Source organism: Ischnura elegans, chromosome 6 (assembly GCF_921293095.1).
Source record: "Ischnura elegans chromosome 6, ioIscEleg1.1, whole genome shotgun sequence".
NCBI classification, from domain to species: domain Eukaryota; kingdom Metazoa; phylum Arthropoda; class Insecta; order Odonata; family Coenagrionidae; genus Ischnura; species Ischnura elegans.
Window position 1 is genome coordinate 39,174,904 of NC_060251.1, and position 23,345 is coordinate 39,198,248.

General features: G+C 41.7%; 1 protein-coding gene and 1 long non-coding RNA gene across 3 annotated transcripts in view; both read right to left on the reverse strand.

The window, feature by feature from the left end:
- Window positions 1–396: 396 nt before the first annotated feature.
- On the reverse strand, window positions 397–23,014 carry LOC124161362. The gene is made up of 9 exons (XM_046537677.1): window positions 22,811–23,014; window positions 19,558–19,872; window positions 17,998–18,109; window positions 17,133–17,395; window positions 13,740–13,994; window positions 8,219–8,533; window positions 5,563–5,770; window positions 5,479–5,526; window positions 397–4,490 (listed from the first exon to the last, which is right to left on the reverse strand). Exons 1-9 carry the CDS (start codon window positions 23,006–23,008, stop codon window positions 3,838–3,840), a joined length of 2,367 nt encoding a protein of 788 aa, XP_046393633.1. The 5' UTR covers window positions 23,009–23,014; the 3' UTR covers window positions 397–3,837.
- A 176-nt stretch (window positions 23,015–23,190) lies between these two features.
- LOC124160890 overlaps window positions 23,191–23,345 on the reverse strand; it is a 98,620-nt gene continuing 98,465 nt past the window's right edge. The window contains exon 4 of one of the 2 annotated variants that reach the window (XR_006865261.1): window positions 23,191–23,236. This is a non-coding gene — a long non-coding RNA (uncharacterized LOC124160890). The remainder of the gene's footprint in view (window positions 23,237–23,345) is intronic. The other variant, XR_006865260.1, reaches the window with a different exon arrangement.

The window sequence follows — 23,345 nt, forward strand, 5'->3', positions numbered from 1 at the left end:
ATGTGTAACTTGCCTTAAATTTTTCTAGCAGGGGATAAATATTTGGATGAACACAAGTGTTTTTGTCCCTTGACACTGGTGGGTCTAGCATCACCATCCAATCACTATCGCTGCAACTCTTAGTACATTATGGTGGTTGCAGCAGAACCAGTTTGTCAGTGTGACTGGGTTCATGCCTGCCATAGATTCTTTGTATTACAAAAGTTACCGCTGCATTGAAAATTGATATTATTCAACTGTCAGGCTTCTTTGAATTTCCACTGAAACTATAGTTTGTTGTAAACTTGCCAGCTGTTATTTTCTATCTTCTTAGCATGAATATGCCCCATAGTTTGTTTATCATTGAACTATTGATTGCATTGTGGATTAACTTAGCGTCTTCATTATAAAAAGAAGTTTTAGAGATTTATTTTCCTTTATTCTGGAACCAGGATCGATACAACCATAACACTTGGATAAGCGCGTGTAACAAGTCTTTGTAAACAGATATATTACACTTCTTTTTTCTGCATCATCATTCTATCCAATCAAATGAATGGAAAGCATTTAAAAATGGTGATGCAGTGAATGAAATAGGTTTAGCTACATAGGCACATAATTTTTGGGAAACATCAACTTGTTTTGGAGAATACAAAAATAATGCTCGAACGTTTAGAATACTAATTTTGAAATGCACATGTAACGTACCTAATCACATGAATCGGTAATTCATTGAGTAACGTCAATGAGCATGTGTGTGATTGTAATGTTTATCATGTTATGTGATTCAAATGCTTTGAGATGTGGCATTTCTGAATAGCACTGATCGGCAATATGTTTGGTGATGGTTGTAACTGATGTAATTACTTTTCAAATATCTGAGTCCAAATTTAAGACTTATCATGCCATTCTTGTGCATTTGGTAGTAAAAGGAAAACTTGTCTGTTTACTTACATTAGTGTGGTATTTTTTGTGTTTTTAATAATGAGGCACTCCAAAGCTCATGTGGAAAAAATATGTGTGAACCTTTATTTTTATACAGAATGAGAAAAATAATCAGAAAAGTGATGGTCAAAATGATCATACTTTTTAAAGATACAGGCTGTTTAACAGGAGAATTCACTAGAATCCATTTGCTAGCACCCTTTTTTCACTGAGGATAAAGTCATTTCATCCCATATACATCTCATTAAGTTTTAACTGTTTAAAAATCAGCTTTAAATACTTTGTCAATATAAATAATACTTTAAATTACACAATTTTTAATTTTTATTTAGCAATATATCTATTTTATAGTACAGTATTTATGCTGGCAAGCAGTTTTAGCATTAATAGAATTAGAACCGAAAAAAAAAATCCTTATTTTCAACAGCTCTAAGGAAGAAATATTCATTAACAAATGTTTTCAGGTACTAGCCTAGTGTGCATTACTTTTTCTAGGTTTCTCAAAAATATTTCAGCGATATGCAATTTCAAATTTCTCACTTATGTATATATATTTCATCATGCTGTTCACTTTTAGCAAACGTTAACCAAATTTTTGAGGGGAAATAAATGAAGAATCATTATGAGTTCTTTCAGTATTATTTCATAGGGAAAATAATAGCTTGTTTGCCTCTTTTAATTTAAAAAACTAGACTTATTTTTTAATCTATTTTTTCATATCAAACTAGTCCTGAATGTATTTGGGCAATTTTGATGACCTTATGAAGCTTTGCATTGCTCTGAATGCTTATTGGCTGACACAATCTAAGATACAATCTTCTAGTTTGTTCTCAAGTTATTTTTGCTGCGAAACCAAGTGTGCTTACCACAAGAATCAAGAACCCCAGAAATAGTTTCTTTTTTTTTAAATTTTGGTTAGAATATACTTACTGGTCCTCGCCAATTAGTTATCTCCAATCATATCATGGAGTTGGAGTATTAAGTTTTTACCCTGCAAACCATCATGACACCACACTCATGTCAAACATTTCTGTTTTTTCACCTGGAAGTTGATGGCTTGAAATCTAAACAAAATCTATTGAATTGTCTATGTAGCTGGTGTCATTTGTTATTATTACTGTGTCATGGATTTCTCTCAAATATCAACTGCATCATGTTTGTGTTCAGTTAACTTTTATGGCTAAATTGGCTGAGACCCCCATCACAATGTGTTGGTCTGTCTAAGCTGGAGGTACTAGCTGACATTAGGATTAACCATGAATTGTAATTTCGAGCATAGCATGATGAAGTGGAAAATGAGGATGGATAACACGGAACATCTCAGTGATCCAACAGTTATACAACAAGAATATGTACGCAACAAACAATAAATGAATCCCAAAGATCACAACACAAAAACATAACATAGAGAGAAAAGGGTATTCAATTCAACCTTTCAGTTTGTATGCAAGAGATCATTTAATAGCTCCCACCCTTCAGATATGATCTTCAGTAATTTAAAACTAATTAAGTTTCATGGGTTCATGCACTTTACACTTTCGTTGTGTTAAGTCTATTATTTTTAACACATCTTCTATTGAAATTAGGAATTTCTACAGATTTGGCACTTCCAGGCACTGTTTTTATCATCCAGAAAGTGCAACTGCATAGGTATTTTCAGCCTTTTCATGCCTTTGGTGTCTGCTCTCCTATATAGTTATTGCACTTGATCTTGGTATGATCTTCTGTTTTAGAGTATGCACAGATAACATGGAGAAAACACAAATGCATGAATGATCAATTTTTTTCACACCTGCACTCATTATCATATTTTCAAGGGGGCACAGATATTCAGGAGTCATGCTAGCAGGTCCTTTGACTCATGACCCACTTCATGAATATGGTGGTGGAAATGGCTGTGGCCTCAATTGAAGAGTCAGGTTAATTCAAATTAATGTCTGACAGAGTGATAGAGATAAAGTTTTAAAAATAAGTTTGCTCAAAGGATTTCTGTGACACTCATTTCAATTGAAGGCATTGGTCGAGAAGTGCACATTATATTACACCGACTATTTTGTCCTTTTCATAAGTATCTAATTAGTCCATCACATCTTTTTTAAAAAACCATCTCACATATTACTTTATATTCTTAAAGAGAATTATCTGTCAATAGCACCTTTTTTCATTGGAGTTTACTGTTATTAAATCTGCCTCTACTTACTCAGGTAATAACAAATCGCTTCACATGCCATTGAAAGCATAGAAATTTTTTTTGTGTTTGTTAAAAAAAATGTTTTCATAAAGATTTTTTAGTGTTATGAAATCATAATTGGACTTGCTGGATTGGGGTTGCTGGGTTAACAGTTAACTTTTGCAGGAACTCAACAAAAAACCTTCACAAAAATACTAGTTTTTGCTCACGACTTTGCAAAGTGGTGGCGGTTGTCATTTTTTATGCACCTCTTCTGCTTGTGGAAGAATGGGAAAAACAAAACTGAACTACTCCGAACCCATATGCCTCCGAAAGCAGGTAGTTTATTTAAGAGGCAAAATGAAATGAACAACAAAATGGTGAATCGATAAAATAATCCAGTTGCATTTTTTTGTAGGAACGGCACCACGCACTTTATATTTATATGTATATATAGTGAGGATTTTATTTTTCATACGTCCGGTGTTGGGGTTGAACGTAACTTGCTGGGTGTAGGCCTCTCTTCTCGAAGAGTCAACGCCGGTGGTATGGGGGTTTCTGTTTTTAACTGGTTCAGAGTCACTTCACCGCTTGTCTTCGGGACTCAGCGAGGAGAGGGACAGCAAGGAGGGTGAGGAGGAAGAGGAAGCCGGTGCCGTGGAAGGCGGGGACGCTGAGGGGACAGGCAGGACCCGCAGGGGGGTTTTGTAGTGGGGTAGGAAGGCCGCCAACCACCGCCGTAGTCAGATCTGAGTCTGCCTCGAGACAGATTTTTTCCTCAGCTCCTGGAGCTCATGGAGTTCATTATTGTTGCCATTGGGGCCTGAGTAGGACGACCTCAGGTTGAACGGGGGCGAAGCATTGCTCAACTCGCTGCCCCTGTCCACGATGAGGGCACAGTTGCTGTTCGTGTCGGAGTCGGTGCCGTCGTTGTTGTTCTGGAGGGCGTCCTTTAGGCTGGTCCTCACCGTCGAGGACCTCCTGTGGACTGGGGTGCTCTCAAGGCTATCCAAGCCCGCATCCATAGGCAGGGCGGTCGAGTCTCCACCGTTCGCGCCTAGGGAGCCTCCGCCTCCTGCCAGGAGGAGGTGGTGGAGATGGTGATGGTGGTGTAGGAGAAGATGCCTGGGCAAGGGGACGTGATTGTGGTGCTGTAAGAGGGGTATTGTTGACTGGGGAGACTGTGGCGGAGGCTGCAGTAAAGACGGTCCGCCCAATAAGAGGTGGTTGTGGACGAGGTGGTTGTGCGTGATGGCAGGAGGGGGCGGTTGCCCCTGCTGGGGCTGTTGCTGAGACCCCAAAGGCTGGTTGGACGGGGGTGGTGGGGCCAGGCCCTCCATGAAGGTGGTCGTGACTGAATTGCTGCACGTAGAGGCAGGATCCTGCAGGCCCAGACCTAGGATGAACAAAATATGTATTTTCAAAAGTTGGAAATTGGAAGGAAAAAAGCAGGACATTAGAAAAGAAAAGCTTGATAGCTATGAGAGCAGAGATTTCTGCAATGTGCATTGTTGTCCTTCATTCCTGGTTACTACCACATCAATTGCTGTGGCGATGACAACGGTTTCGCCTGCGCTATTGCCAGCATCGTCAGATTGGAGATGGGCGTCCTTCTCCAATGGGCATCTAGATGGTATCCATTGTCAGGATTAAAATTGTCTGTCCGAGAGGAGGGGAGTACGCTGGCAGTAGTTCCAGCAGTAACTGTTGTCATTGCCATAGCAACGTACGCAGTACTAATCGGAAATGAAGAGGAGTATGATAGTTCTTTATATTATCTTTCATTTGCATATGTCTGTATGAAGCAATAGGTTTATTCAGGTTTAACCAGGTTTATTCATAGTAATTAGTGGTTTTTTAGTTTTTTAATTTCTATGGGTTTGCTGATAGGAAATTTCCTTCATCAGCTTTGGAGAATGCAGTTAATGTATGCAAACTTTTCTCTAGAGTGAAAAATTAGGGTGTGCTATGGGTTAAGTTTGTGAGCTTGAGCAGGAATTGAATATTGATCTTGACTTTGGTGTGAGCTTTGTCTATGATATCTGGAAGTAGGACCAAAATTCATCTGTTTATTGACTCCATAATGCGCTTCAAATTTCTCTTTTTCAAACTAAGGCAGGAAAAAAATGATAAAGCCCTTAGACATATTTTGTATGCTGTACACCTGCATTAGGTCCAGTATACTTCTCAAATGCTGAATGTTAATCAGTTTGGATTTATAGAAAATGCTGATCAAAAGCATAAATATTAAAAAAAATATCAGGACATGCATGACTCGGAAAATCTAATATGGAGTAATGTATTTAGTGATAATTATAGAATTATTATTTATTTATTATGTTGGAGTACATCTACCGTTGATGTGATCTAAGCGGTCACCGTACCTAGGCCACCATCCACGCCCCCGACGACCCCTCCCCCTCCTCCTCCGCCTCCTCCCCCGCCCCCGCCTCCTCCTCCTCCCCCACCTCCTACCCCGCCTCCAATGAGGTTGGCTCCGACACCAGAATCTCCATCCACAACGTCCTCGTCATCATCGTCCCCATTGACGGATATCCGCTCCCCAGGGCTCAGGATGCCGCCTACTCCGCCCTCCTCGTCTCCGCACCCACGGAGCAGCCTGATCTTCTGCACCATCTCCCGGATCTCGTAGCGGAGGATGCCGACGAAGCAGAGCTGCGTTGTTGGAAAAAGGGAGGGGAAAAGAGAATGAACTCAATGCGGTTGCCGTTGCGTACCGAATGTGAAGCAAATGAATTTAAATGTAGTTTTGAAATTCATTCGCCTGGAGAAGTGAGTTGAGCGAGGTGGCTTAGTTGAGTGCAGTGGGGTCGCCAGAAATTTCGTCCAGGGGTGATCCAAAACCAGGGGGATCCGGGGCAAACTTTTGAAAAACATGGTACCAAGTAGCGGGTTTGAAACTAGTTTTAACACCTTTCATAATCGAAAAAAACTTCGATTTTCAAAGATTTTGTTTGTAAACTCTTGATTTTTAACATTTTGTTTTCTTTAATGATGAAGCAAAGATATTGCATTTTTGTATTTTGGTGAAGGGGAAGGGGTGGAAAACGGGGAAGTCCGAATCCCACCCTCGCAACGCCAATGGTTGAGTGTTTCACTCCTGACTAATGTGTCTCTTGTCGATGCGGGCACCGCCGACACCGAAAACTAGCCGGCGCCGCACACTGATCCAGAGACCCCGAAAATAAGGCATAGACCCAAAAACAAGCTTTCATTCCGACCAATAAGACGAGTAAGGGGTGTGAGGAATGTCTCCGCTTCTTCTATTGCCCTGTATTTTAGTATTTTCACTAAAATGAAGACGGAATGTAATAGGCAAGACGCGAGGGGTTCTGGGGGATTCGAACCCCCCATTTCACTCCATTACCACGACAATGAAGCCGAGGGCCACACGCAATGCAAACCCATCACCGTTTTTCCACGGCGTTAAAGAGCGGGTGGGGAAGGCGAATGAAGTGAAACTATGATCCTTTTCAAATATCTTTGCGACTGGCCCAGTCGTGAAAGCTCGGAATATTTCGAGCGGCGTCGCGGCAGAGGGTGGGGCCTGCGACAATGGTATTGGGAGAGAGAGAGAGAGACGGGCGTTGCCATGTTTTCTAAAAACACGTTGTCAGTGAATGGAAACGAAATACTGTTTCAAAAACCCTGTGTCCACTTGGCAACACAGCTGACTCACGAAGTGTGCACTACGGAGATCGTAAAGCGACTGCTTTTCCCGGAGTCAAGGCTCCGCCTATTGCACTTAGGTTGGATTCCAGGAAGTCACATGCCCTCCGCCCGCACCCCCTAAAAATTTGAACCATCCTCTCAGTCGCAGAGGTATTTGAAATGAACTATAGTGTTGGGAACGGGTGCCTCGGAATACACCAGTCGCCATAGGCAAATCTTAAAGTGAGCTCCATGGAAACTTCCGGTTGAGGATTATAATTTAACTCATGGAAGCCAAGCGTCGTTTACGGATGAAAAGCTAAAAATATTCTCTGGTAGAGGTGCTACGTAAGGAAACATATTGAAATCAATGCTCGCCACCCAGATAAAAATCAATAATTTGACTTTTTTGTAGTCTTGAATTACGTGTTGTCTACACTCCCCGGACGTTGTACAGCAAACATTATGCTTGGATCCGTCTCAGTTTAGCGTAACCACATGCCCTAAATTCTATGTAGCTCCATAGAAAAACGATAATTTTAGGCTGGGTAGCAGTTTCTTTAACCATTGACGCAACAATAGATTTAATGGAATACAAATCTAGGTTTAAATCCAGCAGTACATCATGTTTAGGGACGGATTCATTATAAAATTTTGGGAGGGAGGGTGGGAGTTTGACCTGGGTACAGGGAGAATAGAGAGAGGGACGTTTTTTTTACAATAGGCTGTGCCACGCTCTACGACAAATAAAATTCCGCTCACGTTTGGGACTTGCAGCCATGCATTTGCATATGAACTCCCTTTACTCTTTAACAAGGATACAAAAACTATGAAACTACAATAAAACTCACTAATAACGAATTTCAGGGCACCATCGTTATATTTTGTTTTAAACGGGATTTCGTTATATCCATAATGAGGGATTTTTCCCTCTAAATCACAGGATTGCCGACTAGTATTCCATAAATCGCCTTTATTTAAGCAGTAGATCCGTAACATATGTCCATCGTCCCACCCTTAGTATCAAACGGTTCAAAGGGAAGGATTTAACGTAAAGAGTAGAACTATGTGGTGATGGCCACACATGAGAACAACTGATGATAAAGTAAGGAACGTTAAAGTAGCGGAGGTGGTTGTAATTTCTTTATAAAAGGGGTACTGATTCCCCTAGGGACCAAGGAATAGTTCGTAACATCGGGGATTTCGTCTCATCTGTACTCGTTACATACGGGGAAATTAACATTAGCGATCTTAAAAATTAAAGGGACCGGAAACTCACCTCGTTATAGGCGGGGTTTATTATATACGCGATCGTTATAAGCATGTTTTTCTGTAATCATTTTGTTTAAATATTTGGGGCAATGGGGACATTACCCTTGTGACCCCCCCGATATATCCACCCATGATCATGTTGCGAGCGAAATATAAAATCGGGGAGTCCCACAACCCTACCTTGAGGAACGCGATGACGCAGAAGCCGAGCACAAAGAGTCCGTCGGCGCTTTGTCGCAGCCACGTGAGGAGTCGGGCCTCGCACCCGGTGGCGAAGGCTTCCCCGGTGAGCACGCCGTAGTGCGGCGACTGGGACGTGGGCGGCGGTGAGTGCGCCGTCATCGGCGACGGAGGCAGGAACACGGAGAGCGGCACCCAGGCTGATCCGCGAGGGGCCTGGCCCTCGAACCCCGCGAGGGCCCCGATGCGGTGGCAGGGGCCCACTCCGACGGCGACCCCTTCCGACGGGGTCATCTCCGGAGGCGGCGGCGGTATCTGGTGGCGGCATGGGTTGTCATGGAAGGAAATATGCGCGAGAATAAAGATGACGATTTCCAGGTGGCAAGAATCAATCATGCGGACCCCAGAAGCCAGGGGGGGTAAAAGTGCGATTTTATAATTTTGGAGGTAAATGCCGACAGTGACGAATCCCGAGAGGGGATAAGGGGGGCTATAACCCCCCCCCCCCTCTCTCGGGGTATCCAATGCGCACTAGATAAAATGGTAATTTTGTTATATCGTTGAATACATACAGGAGAGGAGAGCCGCGAAAACCCAAAATTTCACGGATAACTATGTACGTGCGGATTATGGTGTTATCATACTCATATAGTTAATTGAACGATCTACGGCCGATTAACAGTTGAAAGAAAATAATTTCCCCTAGGCCGTACTCTTTGCTGGACAAAGCCCTGTAGCTTCAATGGCGAAAGCGGAAGCTTCATATACCTGAGTGTGTGTGTGTGCGATTGAGACCTTCGCTGAATTTTGTTCCTTACAGCAAATCTTTTAGGTGAGTGAGCTTACGCGATAGTTTGTTTCATTGTGTTTTAGTTTAACTTTTGTGTATCACCCCACTGCTCTCCTTCTAAATCCCACACCTACTTTTCCCAGCAAATAGTTCGGCCTTGGGGAATTTATTTTCTTTCAATTATCATACTCATTATAAACTCAGTGCGCATTATTGTGTTACGATGGGGTAAAGTTACGAAAATTGTGCATGAGTGTTTGTTTAAAAAACTTAATTCTTTGGAAAATTAATAATGAGACAGCCTTGTAATGCGTTGTTACGTGCCTCGAAATTCTCGTAATTTTCTTAACCTTCCAGACCCCGATCCCCCAGACCCTTCACCTATCTCCGCCTTATCCCTATCCTGGATCCGCCACTGAGTGCAGGTAATGGTTGGTGGTTTACACAATATTGATTTGGCAAAAGACAGATAAGTATATGTATATATATTCAGTGATTCACTTCTATTCTTTTGCCGCAAAAATATTTTGTACCTCACCATTAATCATTATCTGCACTTATCTCCAAAATTACAAATTTTCCCTTGTATCCCGTGTCTTCTAGGGTTCTCAATCGATTTACTTGCTTCAGAAGAGGTTAAACTAGATTAGGATCCCTAAATCGAGTAATGCTTTCTACTGAATGGTTTACTTAAATGTTCAGTCTAGCATTGTCAAGTTTTGGCGGTTTACATACGTAAATAGTCTACGTTCTTCAGGCCTTCTAAGTACTCAAAAGGCTTGAAGAATGAGTAACAACTCATATGGCAGCTATAAATAACCTTTCCGGAAAAATTTAGAAACTACATGGCCCAGTAAAACTTTTTTGATAAAATATTTATTAAAACCTCCCAGAGGCCTAAGTAAGAGATTTGTCAAAGGAGGAACTTTCATGCCCAGCAATAATTATTTTGCGATAAGCTGTTCTGAGGATCGATTTGAAAAGTATATAAAACTATTTTTTTATTGATCACCTATGACGATTATCTATAACTATAATGACGAATGACTCAGGTGATTGAATTTAAGAGATGCATTATTGACTACATTAACCTAGTATTAAAGCCACATTTCAAGACAGCCTTATGGAAGTGTATGTCATATGCGGGGGTGAAATTTTATGCTGGAAGAAAGGTAGAGAAAAATAAATATTTATTGAAAGTGCGGTGCATTTTTTTGGGATAACTTTGATTATTATACGCGCGCTGCTTCTGGTTTTGATTACACAATGTGTAAATGAATCAAGCTATGCTTTATCGAATCAACTACGGTTAATAGTGGATTGAAAGTGAATATGTCGTGTCGAATGTGGGTTTGAAGTGTAATAAAACACTTAAGATGCTATAGGTCCAGTCATAAGAAAGGACGAAATGGTAGAATTCGAAAGTAAAGTATGGGCCAAAGAAATAATTACAGTGAAGTGATGACATTTGCGAAAGACCGTGTATTCAGAGTGGTATAGAGCGTAGTTTTCTAATGCATCCATGTTAATAGGTAGAAAAAGTATTTTTTGATAGAAATGCAATGAAATCACAGGTGAAACTGAAAGGGTGTAAAACGTGTAACGCTTTTTAAGGAGAACGCATAGTGAAGAAGGAGTAAGCCGGTGTGGTATAAATTTAAGAAATTTCTTTGCAATGTTATAAAAATTTAACATAGCAGTGTGGATAATTTTCATTTCATTTTTAGGACTGAGAAGTTATAAATCTATTTATTTTGTATAGTTACATTCAATTTTTGAAAACTTCGTGAAATCCGTGACGCAATCCACGATGCTTTTTTATAATTTTAGAGCTACTTACGGTTTCAGTTTTTACGATACGGATATCACATTTTCAAAAATTATTTCCTCAGGTAGCGATGACACAACATTCCTTTAAAATACAACATCCATGCTTCTACTTACACATTGAGTGGTATAAATACATTCTCATGCTGATATCATGCTCCCCACAGAAAAATCATACATTAAAGTAATAGCGCTCTGCCTTAAACATATACTTGATCATGCTATCTATCTCGTAAATCCCTGAAAAAAATCATGCTGCAAGCGTACTTTATGTTGATTCTTCATTACGACTTATTTAGGTTAACACCTGGAATTTTGAGGTGATGAAAATTATGAATAATGTTGGCAATCATTTCTCTGTCTGAACCCTTTCTAGAGGTGAGACAAATTTCCCTACTGGAGTCAGTATTAGGTGCCGACTCCTAAACAGCTTGACCGTGACTAGCCTAGCTCTTTGGTCGTTGTTATCCGTGGCGTTCTGGTATGGTATGGTATTTGAAGGAGGGAACCGACAGCTTAGGTCATTTGCGCCATGAGGGAAGGGCATGGAAGGAAAGGTGGAGAGAAACCTGGCGTCGGCATTAGCCTGTTCTTAACGAAAGGCGCCTAGGGGACCACGGCTTAACGTCCCATCCGACGGACGGAGTGTTGTCCTTGAAATGTCTTTCACAGAACATTCAACAGGCGATCGGGCAGTCTCTGAAAATTCTCTGATACCGCCGGGATTTGAACCCGAGCCCAACGGGATTGGAAGCCAAAACACTAGCCACCACACCTACCCGATCCCCTTCCGTGGCGTTCTGTATTTGTGGATCTCTCCATCTTCCGGGTTTTCGCCGCGTTGTTTGTCAGACTTTGACTACAGTTTCGAGTTTCTTTCAGGCTAGGGTGTTGCTTTTTCTTATTTTTTCACGGATTTTTGATTTCTACGTCGTAAAATGCATTCTATGGGGTGCAGAATAGATATCCTAAAAATGTCAGCCCAATTTTGTAACATTTAGAGGTCGCTCAAAGAGCATAGATGCAATAGCATTGTGTTTCCCCGATTTAAGGAAGTAACATCATTTTCAGGGGTAACGCACAATTTTGCAGTCCACTAGGACCAAATTCGCTCAATTTTTAGGTCCGCTCATCAGTTTTCCAGGAATACAATTAGGGATGGACGGATCCAATATTTTTTTCGGATCCGGATTCGGATCGTATCCTTGATTTTCGAAGCCGGATCTTTCGGATCGGACATTTTCGGTTCCAAATGCATTTTCAAATTCCTGACGCTGAGTTTCCCCTGATGATTGTAAAATCTTTTGGGAAGAGTCACTCTATGTGCCAGTCGTATTTTACCTTTTTTATTTTCCACGGCTGAAATTCTCCTACGTAACCTCTGCGAGAGCTTTCAAACAAAGCGGTTCATGAGTAGGACAAGAATCGCATGCGACGGCGCATTCGAAGAGATAATCGGAGCTCTTTCCACCCTTATGGGGAGTTGTATTCACTGAAGATATTATTTAAAATTTCGGATCCAGATCCGATGTCTTCCGCGACTTTTGATCCGATGTATTCGAAGGAGAGCAATATCCGCGGATATTTGGATCCGAGGTATCCGATCCGACCATCCCTAAATACAATACTTTTCCGCGTGCTACAGCCGCGCGCCATACCCCTAACCCCCCAGCCGAGCTTGTCGCTGGCAGACCGCATTCGCAATCAGCTGATAGGTCCTCCGCCCTTCATTGCCTTACGACCCCCTCGTGCTTTCCCTAATGAAAATCGGCGGAAGAAAAGGAGTACCTGAATACTGTGCTCATGTTTTTCACACTGTTTGTTTGCTGTAGTTTATCCTTTAAATAACTACAGCACTTTTCTTCGAACCTATCCAACGATTTGATCGATTCTGTTTAATATATTTTATGGATTTAATAGGAAAATCCACCAAAATCGTTGGCACATTAATGGCTGATGCCTGGTTTCGCTGGTTAGTGGGCCCTTTCCGCTTCTATAGCGGTGAGGTGTTCACCCCGTCCCTCCATTCCAACCCTATCCCTATCCCAGAGGCGTCGACGGGTTCCGATCGCGGCGCCTCTTTCCTTCTTCCCTCCTATCCAAAACCCTCCCCGGGTAACGCGGGCGTATTACTCCCCCGGAGTTGGTTCCCGGGCCCGGTATCTCGTATCCCTAAGAGAACCCAACTAGGAGTCCTGATCTCTCTGTTCTTCGAACCTAATTTATGATAAAAAAATAAATTTTCAGGTTGAAAATCCCAGCGGGCTGTAAAAATGTGCGTTACCCTTGAAAATGATGCTATTTCCTAAAATTGAGGAAATACAATGTTAATGCATTTATGCTCTTTGAGCGACCTCTAAATGTTACCTATGCAATAGAGCTGACATTTTTAGGAAATCCATTCTGCACATTTTAAGAGGTAGAAATAAAAAAAATTCCGAGAAAAAAATAAAAAAACAACACCCTACTCCAGGCGTCTTCAGAAGACCTGAAGCTCCTCGATCTCAAGACGCTAGGTAGAATCCCGGTTAAACTGTCGTTAACCTCTGATATAAAAAAAAACTGGAAGTTGGAGAGAGATTCACAAAAGTAGTAGTATTATGTTTCCGCCAAAGCTTGAACTAGTTACAAAATTTGAAATTGTGAACCGAAACGTGGTTGCCATTTTCATCATTCGAAATGAAATTCCTCACGGACGTGAAGGATGAAATTCCTCGAGTACGTCTTAATTGATTGAATCCACGATGAAAACTATTTTAGGAAACAATTTGGGTCATCTGCGTGTCTCAATGGGTTTATTCTCGATGCATGCATTTGAAGACGTGCACGAATGGAACAAAACATGCGACTTTTCATGCTCTCTCTTCTCTCCTTGGATGCATCGAAGACATCTTCGAGTCTCACCACGTGGCCTTTCGATGACTGTTGCGTGCGCTGATTGCGGCTTGTCAGTGCTGCACCCGCGGCAGGGGTGGCCGATACCTGGTTCGGGTGCACGTTCGCCGGATTCGTCGGCCCGCTGGGTATCGCCTGGCCGCCTTTGACGCCCGCCAGCGGCTCCAGCGAATTGTCCGTGGCGTCCTCCTCATCCCCCGTATCTCTCCATCGCTGTATCGTCTCATTTCCATTTCGACATGGTGGCAGTATGGGTGATGAATTCTGGGATATGAAAAGTTTCACCTCTGAAATCTCCATCGAGAAGTGTGTAATATTTCGAAGCCTTCCACGTGAACGGCGGTCAAATATGCATGGATTGCCGCGAGAAAAAATTCCCCTAGACCGGGAATCGATCCACGGACCTTTGGCTTTCCTGAGCAGACCACTACGCTATCTATATTCCTAAATTGCCACGGTAATTGCACTGAGGATCATGGTACTAGATGTTAGGCCTTCGCGGTCCTGTAAGGATGGCAGCGCGAGAGAAAAGACTTCAATGAAAGAGCGAACTTCGGGATGTGTTTTACCGATCATGATGTTGAAGTCACCAGTCCACACTGTGGCATATAAGGCATCTACCGATTCGATCGATGGATTTTTCTTCCTCATAGGAAAATCCACTCGGATTGGTAGTGTATTAATTGCGTTTCGCTTGGTTTCGCTGTTAGTAGGGCCCGCCCGCCTTTGTGACGGTGCGGGATTCCTCGTCCCTTCCCTTCCTTCCCTATCCCCTCCCCGGAGGCGTCGTCGGGCTCTCGTCGCGGCGGCGCCTCCTTCCTTGTTCCTTCCCGTCCTTCCCCTTCTGGGTGCGGAGGAGAAAAGCTAGCGCTTACAGTCCCTGCCCCAGGAGTGTATCCCCGCGAACCCGCCCTAGGGTTTGGTTTCCATTGTGGCATATAAGGCGAGGGTTGTGCTAACTAAGCCACTGCTATATATTACTTACTACATATTTTATTTATTTATTATATATTTAGACTTCAATGAAGCCACTGGTGTATATCTACTTCCATTAGCCTGGGTACAATGTCCATAAGGATTCATGAACGTGGGTAGCGTAGTGGTCTGCTTAGTGGCCCGTAAAACGAAAGGTCCGTGGTTCGATTCACGGTCCAGGGAATTTTTTTCTTATGGAAATTAATGTATTCTCCATCACGGAATTTTCGGATTATCTGCGTACAAGTTGTTTTCAATGTGACGTTTCGTGACCTAAGCTGGCCACATCATCAGATCAGGTAAAGAGTGCCAACAGATTGAACGCCAAAATTTTGGATCCTCGACGCTGATTGGTTGCGCCACTGGTAGGCCACGCTGAGCATGATGTATATCGAGGGTCCTTTTCAGTCGGCACTCAGACCTGATCTGAAGATGTGGCCAGCTTTGGCCACGAAACGTTATCTTAATTACAACTTCCACGCTGCTAACCCGAAAACAATGGACAGAACTGCAATTCAGCGCTGCGAAAGCGTCAAGCAGAAACTCTATCGCGGAAGTTGAAGCTGTCGGAATTTGTGCTCTGCAGGAAATTGAACGGAAGGAGCTAAATTGAATGGTTCTATAGCGTGGAATATTCAATGTAGCATTTCCTGTTAAAATGGAGTTGCTTAAATCGCAGGACTAAACTCGTCTTGCTTTGCCCAATTGGTGAATTTTGTTTTGTCTCTTCCACTTTAAAGATGTGCATCTTTATCAAATCATATTGTCTCTATACTCTTCCTCGCCCTTTATTTCCTTTCGTGGCTGTTGGGGTCTATCGTTTCTGCGACACTATTATTATTTACAAGTCCTTTATTATAAATATAGTTGTATTTTTTATGATTTAACTAATTATTAATGATGCGATCCTCGTAATTACTTGCGAATCAAATACCTCACTAGATGTAATATTTATAAAATTCTTTAGTATTAATTCTCTCAATGCTCTTTAATTTGTAGAAGTCTAGAAGTGATGAAGATATGGTGTATCGAAAAGTAAATGTCATCATACGCTTTCAGTTTAATATTTTCTTTTTAATGTAATGTAAGCGCGTAGTCTTATAAAATATATAGTATGAGATAAATGATCACATTGTTCAGTTACAGTCTCTCACATTTTCTTATGAGAATGGGCGTCCGTGAAATACAATTGATTAAGTTGGTCCCTATAAAAATCAATGAAAGATATTAAAGATTTAAAATATCAAATAAACATGTTTAAATATCATTTTTCTGACGCATTCACGGGAAGTGAGCCACATTATTGTTCAAAGGAGACATGGATATACATTTATTAGCTTCCATTGATGCTAGGTTAACTAGTCCTAATAAATTGCCCGTAAGAGGGCGCATCATACCATTGCTAGATAGATATTTTGTCTGTTTTTGGAAGTATTATTCGTTAAAGACTTAAGCTATCAATTTCATAGCTTAAGGGTGCATGTAGTTGACCCTTGTCAAAATTTACCTGTACGCCAAGTATAAAAAGTAACTTTTAATTTTCTGTTAGGTTGTTCGTTATTTTTTGTAAATTAAATTTTTCCAATGTTTCGATTTCTATTTAAATCACCTTCAGGGCTTTAGAAAATTGTTTTCTTTTTACAATTTTATAACACTCTCACTATTAAAATTTTCATAGGAGCATAGTGCGTAAAAATTTCCCGAGAGAAAATGCTCAGGCCAAACTTCCATATTCTTTATTTCGGGAAATTTTTAAAAGGGTCTACTACAGTGACGTCATGGCAGATATAGCAGTGCCGGAACGTACTTATCTTAACTTTTTTTGAAGTGAAATATTACTTTGTGTGTTTTTTATTAGTACAAGTCATTATTTAAATTTTATTACAATTTTTTTTGTCTTGGTTACGAATGTATGTATTTGAAAATTCGAGGCAACGAAATTTATAAAAGTGTTATTCGAGTATTATGTCTTTTGTTAACCATGACATCACTGGTCTACTATATATTTTACGCGGAAATTTCCTGTTGATAGCTTCAATTTGAAACAAGTGTCAGGCCAGGAAAAATATACTGTCGATCGCTAGTGATACCAATACTTATATCTAGTATTTCATGACCTTTTCTGAATGATAATGTGGGAGCACTTGTCTATTTTCACGCTTCTCTATTTCTACTGACCAAGGTTTCGGTACGTAATGCCATTTTCAAGGGCCTTAAAAATGGCATTAAGAGCCAAAACCTGAGTCGGTAGAAATACAGAAGTGTGGAAAAATACTAGTGCTTTCATCATGTTAAAATATCAAAGATTTCCTCCGAATTACGCCGAAAACTTTATCTTTAATAATTAGAGATGTTATAGATGCATTATTGCTTGATTTATGCTTGCATATTGCTTGATTTATGCTTTGAGAGAGAGCACTTGGTTACCTGCGATTGCGGTGGTATGGGTATCGGCTGCGGCGGGGGCACGATGGGCAGCCGCACCACGCTGCTGCCGGCCCCCTGTCCTTCCGTGGATGTCGTCTGCTTGTTCTGCTGGGGAGGAGGCGGCGGGGGCGGCAGCGGACCCGCCGCCCCCGCCGCCTGTTGGTGGCCCCTGTCCCTCGCTTTGGGCACCACCCACCGACAACAGCTCTCGGGCAGCGTCAAGTACTGCGGAGGATCCGGCCTCCGCCCCCGGTCGACGTCTCCTAAGCGACCAGGAGGAAAGGAAAATTTATTATTTACTAGAGAGAGTTGCTTCAGGATTGAAATAGTTGAGTCATAACTAATAAGTAAATTACCAATAACTTTATAATTACTAATTTGGAAAATTGAGTTTTACATATAAAAACAGACTGCTTCCGATTCTGTGTGCCTACGGAACGTTTCAATCCAAGGATTATGCCTTAATTTTCAGATCCATGATAAAATATAAACACCAAAAGCATATATAACTCCACTACTCCACATGCTTTAGAGTGTATTTACTTTTAAAATGGAATATAGTGTCATTTTAAAGGTAAATAGAGTGTCTAAATCATGGTCAGTGGTGGAGTTATATATATTAAAGTGTAGAAATTAACATTTTTTGTTTATATTTCGTCATTGAGATATCGCATTTCCACCACTTAAAGCCTGGAAAAAATTCTGAGTTGATAACATTTCGTTTGGTAGTAAAAATTCTCTCTGGCTATCTCTGAAACTCATTTGGGCGTAGCAAAACATAACGTATTTGAAGGAATGTGCCCCAATATTAAATGATTTATTGACTAAAATTCTCTCAAGATGTTATATTCTGCGTTATCTTTACCTTTCGTGGGTGAATCGAGAGGTGAAGTTATTCCATTGAAGTTAACGGCAGGTTGTTGGATAAACGGGTTGTGGAAGGCATGAGGGTTCGCTGACGTCCCATCCGTCGTGGACTGAAAAACAAACAATTTAATTAGAAATTTATGAGTAAAATGTCTCTAATAGCTTGCAGAATGGAGTGGCATGCGAAGTGTAAACCTTTAGAACGCTTACTGTCAATGAAACATGTTTGGAGGAAGTTCATTACCATTATTTATATGATAATGCATGACAATCGCTTATTGATACTTTGATAATGCCTGTCAATAGAGTGTTGATACTTATCTTATAAAGGCACAATGATGTGAAATTTAAAAAAATGAAGTTTCACTGGTAGGAAAGAATTATATCTATTACATTGCTTCAAAGTGCAACTTAATTTAGAAATCAAGTATCAAATCAACCTAACCTATCATTCACACAAAAGATAAGCTCTGATTCAAAGCATAGGTATATTGTGGTAGGTCCACTTATGAGTATCCTGAGTGGGTCTCTTTAAATAAAAGCGTTTTTCTCATTAAATTTTGAACTCTGGTTAAAGAGAAACATCTGGATTAACAGCAAAACCGTTAGGATTTTATTTTTTTTGAGCTGTTCAATTATTATTCCCGTTTCCAATATTGGCATTTGCCTGGAATCACGTCGTTTTGGTTGCTAACCTCTTTTGCACTGCCTCCCACAGCAGTCTTGCATATTTACTCAACGATAATCAATAGAATAGAAGACGGAACAACCTTAGAGGCCATATCTTGAAACATGACGGCCCTAGCGTAGACATTCGGCGAGGAACGAGTAGATGGAAGGAACGGAAAAGGAAGACCTCGAATACAATGTATGGAACCGGTAAAGAAGGATGAGAACGAGAAGAAATACGTAGGTGTGGAAAGATAAGCTGATAGAAGAATCGAGTGAAGGGCTGCGTAAAACCAATCTTAGGATTGTTGATCAGTGATGAGGATGATGAATCAGTAGCATAACCAAGGGTACCACATTTCATATTGTATGGGTATTTCCATGATAGTGTCAACTTTTCTCTCAAATTAAAATTGAGGCTGGAAGTATTTTATCTTGATAAATCAAAATCGGAATGATTGAATTTTATGAAATCAGTATTTGTAACATTATCCAAAGCTTTATTAAAAGTTCTAATGTTATACTTCGATTCACAGAGTTTCGAAGATTTTAGAAATCATTACCCCTAGGAGGTTGACCGGGCAGTTATTTCGTCACATGTTCCATATGGGCATATTTAAAAGGTATTTCGATAATTAATTTTGTTTCTGTGCATGAACATCACTTTCATAAATGTTTTTTGATCGTGCACAGAAATAAAGTTATGCAATTTTTAGTATTTTAGAATTTAATCGAAATATCCTATTGCATAGTTTTCTCTAAAGGTAATTCCGTCACAAATGGAATTGCCCATATAAACCGCAAGATTGACGTCAAATGATAGGGCAACATTATGGCTCATTGCGCGCGACCTTAGAAAGACACAGCCTCCACCAGGGAATCGGCTCACCTGTCCTTGTGACGTGGACTGCAGGTATGGGTGCGGGGGCAGGCTGAGCAGGAGGAAGTCGTGCGGTCCCTCCACGCCGCAGCAGTGCCGCTCCCTCTGCAGGGCGTCCCACGCCTCCGTGAAGGCGGGTGAGGCGCCGTATTCCGTGGCGAGTCGGGCCCGGAGCGCGGGCCGCAGGTCGGCGGCCAATCGGTGGACGCGGACGAGCCACGCGAGGCCGAGGGCCGCGTCGGCCAGGAGGAGGGCCAGCAGGAGGAACCAATACGCGTGCAGGAGACGCTCGCTCAGCCTCAGGGCTCCAGCGCAACCCAGGGCCTACACAAAAACCATCAAATTAGTCAACACTACTAGGACCGAAGTCACATATCTACCTAGATGGACCATTACCCATGATATTGACGGGTAGTAATTATTTTAAATATTTCTTCGCTTATATAAAAATTAATTGATAAATTCATTCAATATAACCTTTAATTTCCATTTTATCAATAGCTGAACACTAGAAGGAGCAGACCTGTACTTAATCATATTGCCTAGAAATAATATTTCTATCGTCTTCATTTTTTCTGAGCTATTTTTATTTTTTACGCTACGTATTCTATTGAAATATAATTAATTTTTCCTCGTAGAAATCGAGTTATACCACATGTCTACCTGTCTTATTATCTGAGGGATGGTGGACAATATGCAGAAGGGTAGATATTCGGGTTCCATCCGTGTTGTCTTTTTGATGGCGACGCGACGTTTCACCTTGTAAGCTGTAGGCGTCCTCAGACCAGGCTGAAATGAATACGCTTATGAAATGAAGGCTGGCATAAAGACGCCTACAACGCTCTAGGTAAAACGTAGCCATCAAATAGAAAACGCGGACGGAGCCCGGAAATCTACCCTACTGCGAACCTGAACGCCGCGAAAACTGACATCAAAAGCTGAACGCTTCCGTGGTTTCACCAGTTTTTCAACTTTTCTCATTGTGCCTTGCACACAAAAGGTTTTATAGGTCTGTGTGAATTCCCTAGGAGGAAAAAAGCTCTGTCTCAGCGGCGAGGTAAGGTGAAGATATTGAGCAAAAGGAGAAGTTGAGTAGAGGGGCGGTATCTAGGGAGATAATAAAGTCCATTTGAATTCTAATATCCGGTTCGGTACGTCCCCTGTTAGCCCATGGAAATTGCAATTTTATCCCTGGGCAGAATTTATCGCATAGTTTGCCTCGCACATTTCTTTATTTCTTTCTTTCTTCTGCCCTTTTAGAAAACTCGGGTGACCTTTTAATCGTTCCGCAACAGTTACCCTCTCCCTTTTCTTTTCGCGTTGCTTAGTAAAAATTAAACTTTATTGCCTTTGGATCTCTGGGATTCCTTCTTTTCTTCTACCTGTACCCTCGTTCCGAGAATCCGATAAGATTCACAAATGGACGTCCTCGGTGGAAATACACCCAGAATGGGGCGATTTCGCGGAGTGCTATTCTCTCAATACTATCCAGGATGAATCCCATTTAATGCTTAGTAATACAATATTTTTTAAACTTCTCTGGCAAAGGGTATGAGTATAGCATGCATGGAGGTTTAAAATGGTCGGAAAAATTAAAATAAGGCAAAAGATAAATTTATCCTAGTAAAATAAGTAAATTAACTAATTACATGGTGCAAAAATGGAATATTAATTTCTCTGAATACTACAAAATTATAACTGTTAAGATCTGATTCTTTAAAAAGAATGCCTTCGATTTTATGAAGCGATTCAGATGTTCTTTGTTGCTGGTTCTCGTTACCAATTTTACTGCGGATAACCTTATTATGATGGAGCAGCGAGTAAATTGGTTTTGGCTGTAAATGGTGGACCCGACGATGGTGTAAATCTTTAGAGTGAATTACTTAAAAATAAATCAACTAATCTCAAAATAAATAATAATATATGGGTTAAAGTTACCAACGTCAATTCAATAGATAGTATTATCTTTAATTGCTGTTGCTCCTTACCATTTCGTGCGACGAATTAAGATTTTGATCATCGGCCTTTTTCACTAAAAAAGGCCGATTTTCGCTCTTTTTACTCTTGAAAGATGAAGTACAATAATAATATAATAAAATAATAAAATAGCATAATAGCAATAATAAAATTATCCCCACTTTGTCCCCATATAAAGAAGAGAGTTCAGGAAAAAAATTATATTCCCATTTATATGTTCCCTGTAATGGTGGTAATTTTTGGATTGAAATAGTTACATTTTTACATAGAAATTATTCAACTGATCAACAATTTTAGGTTTTGTTAACTCCTTCAATCACGCTGGTAGGAGGAGAGATTTCTGAGATTTCCATTCCCGCAATTTTCACGTCCACTTCCTATGAGGGCACGTGAACGAGGGAGCATCCGCGTTCCCTTGTTCACTTACCATTCGTTCCCTTGCACCCTCGCCAATTGGATCCACCCTTGCTGTCGTCACATCCGTGAGTTGACGATCGAAAAGTGCACGAAGGGTGAATAATTGCGAATTGGAAAACGGCCTGTGTCTCCTATTTGGCAACTTTCAATGACTTAAGGACCGCCATACTCTCCTTCCTAGCCCGATTTGAAAAATTATTTGCGACTTCATCCCTAGTGACTTCGAAGGGTTGAGCGCTGCGCAAAATCGCACACAACTGCGCGAATCTTGGCCAGCCTTCCACCCCTACTTACTCAATGTGTAAAAGGTCACACTCTTCCGGTACCCTTTATTTGCACTTGACGATGTCGCATAGCGACGAAACTGGTCCTTATTAAAATCATTCGTGGGAAATTTAGTAGGTTTTTTTTATCCAACATACCGTATTTACTCATGTAACCCGCGCCCTCGTGTATCCCGCGCACAGAAATGTAATTTCTGCGAAGGTTTCCTAGTTTCAATGCTAAAATCTTGAGAAATATACGATAAGAATTTGAGGGAGAATGGAACGCGGCTTACATTAAAATTTGGATGATTCGTGCAAGCCGCGCATCCCCATTTTTTCACCGACATTACCGGAAAAATAGTGCGCGGCTTCTCGGTTAAATACGGTAAATGGTTAGCATTAATTAGCTGGATACAATCAATTTCCTTGGCTCATTATCTTATTGGGTACGTCTCCTTCTATAGAAAAGATTTCAGGATGTTTTATACCCATTAATATGATCCGGGGATTTATATTTATGTGAGCTGGTGGATGGGGAATCCCCACGCGAATCGGGGAAGTTGTTGTCCCATCTTTCGGGTGCTTCTACCCCTCGCACTCACCTGAAGCAGTCCCCCCTGCGCGGCCAAGGCGAGGGCCGCGGCCAGCAGGCGCGGGTCGGTGAGCGAGAGGTTAGCGAGTCCCGGGAGGAGGGATCGTCTAGCGTCGGTGAGGACCCTCCCCGCGGCCACGGCTAATCCAACGGCGCCCGCCAGCAGCACCACGTTGCACGTGTAGATCCAGAGGCGGTAATACCGCATTATTGCCTCCTGGTCGCCCCCCTTGGCCCCGGGCGTCTCCCCGCCCTCTCCCCCCTTGCCCCCACCCTCCTTCTTCGGGGAGCCGCTCCCTCCGAAGCGGAAAGGCCGACCGACGCCGCCCAGGAGCTCTAGCCACGGAAGGTCGACCCAGTCCCACACGGCGCCTCCCCCACCCCCGCCCCCGCCCTTCCGATTGCCCTTCTCCCCGTGTCCCGAGGAGTGTCGACCCTGCAGGAAAAAACAGCGAGAAGCATCCATACAGTCAACATCATCTCAATGACGATTTATTGCCTTTTGTGCGAGGGAGAAAAAAATGTACAACTTTGAATTAGTGCTA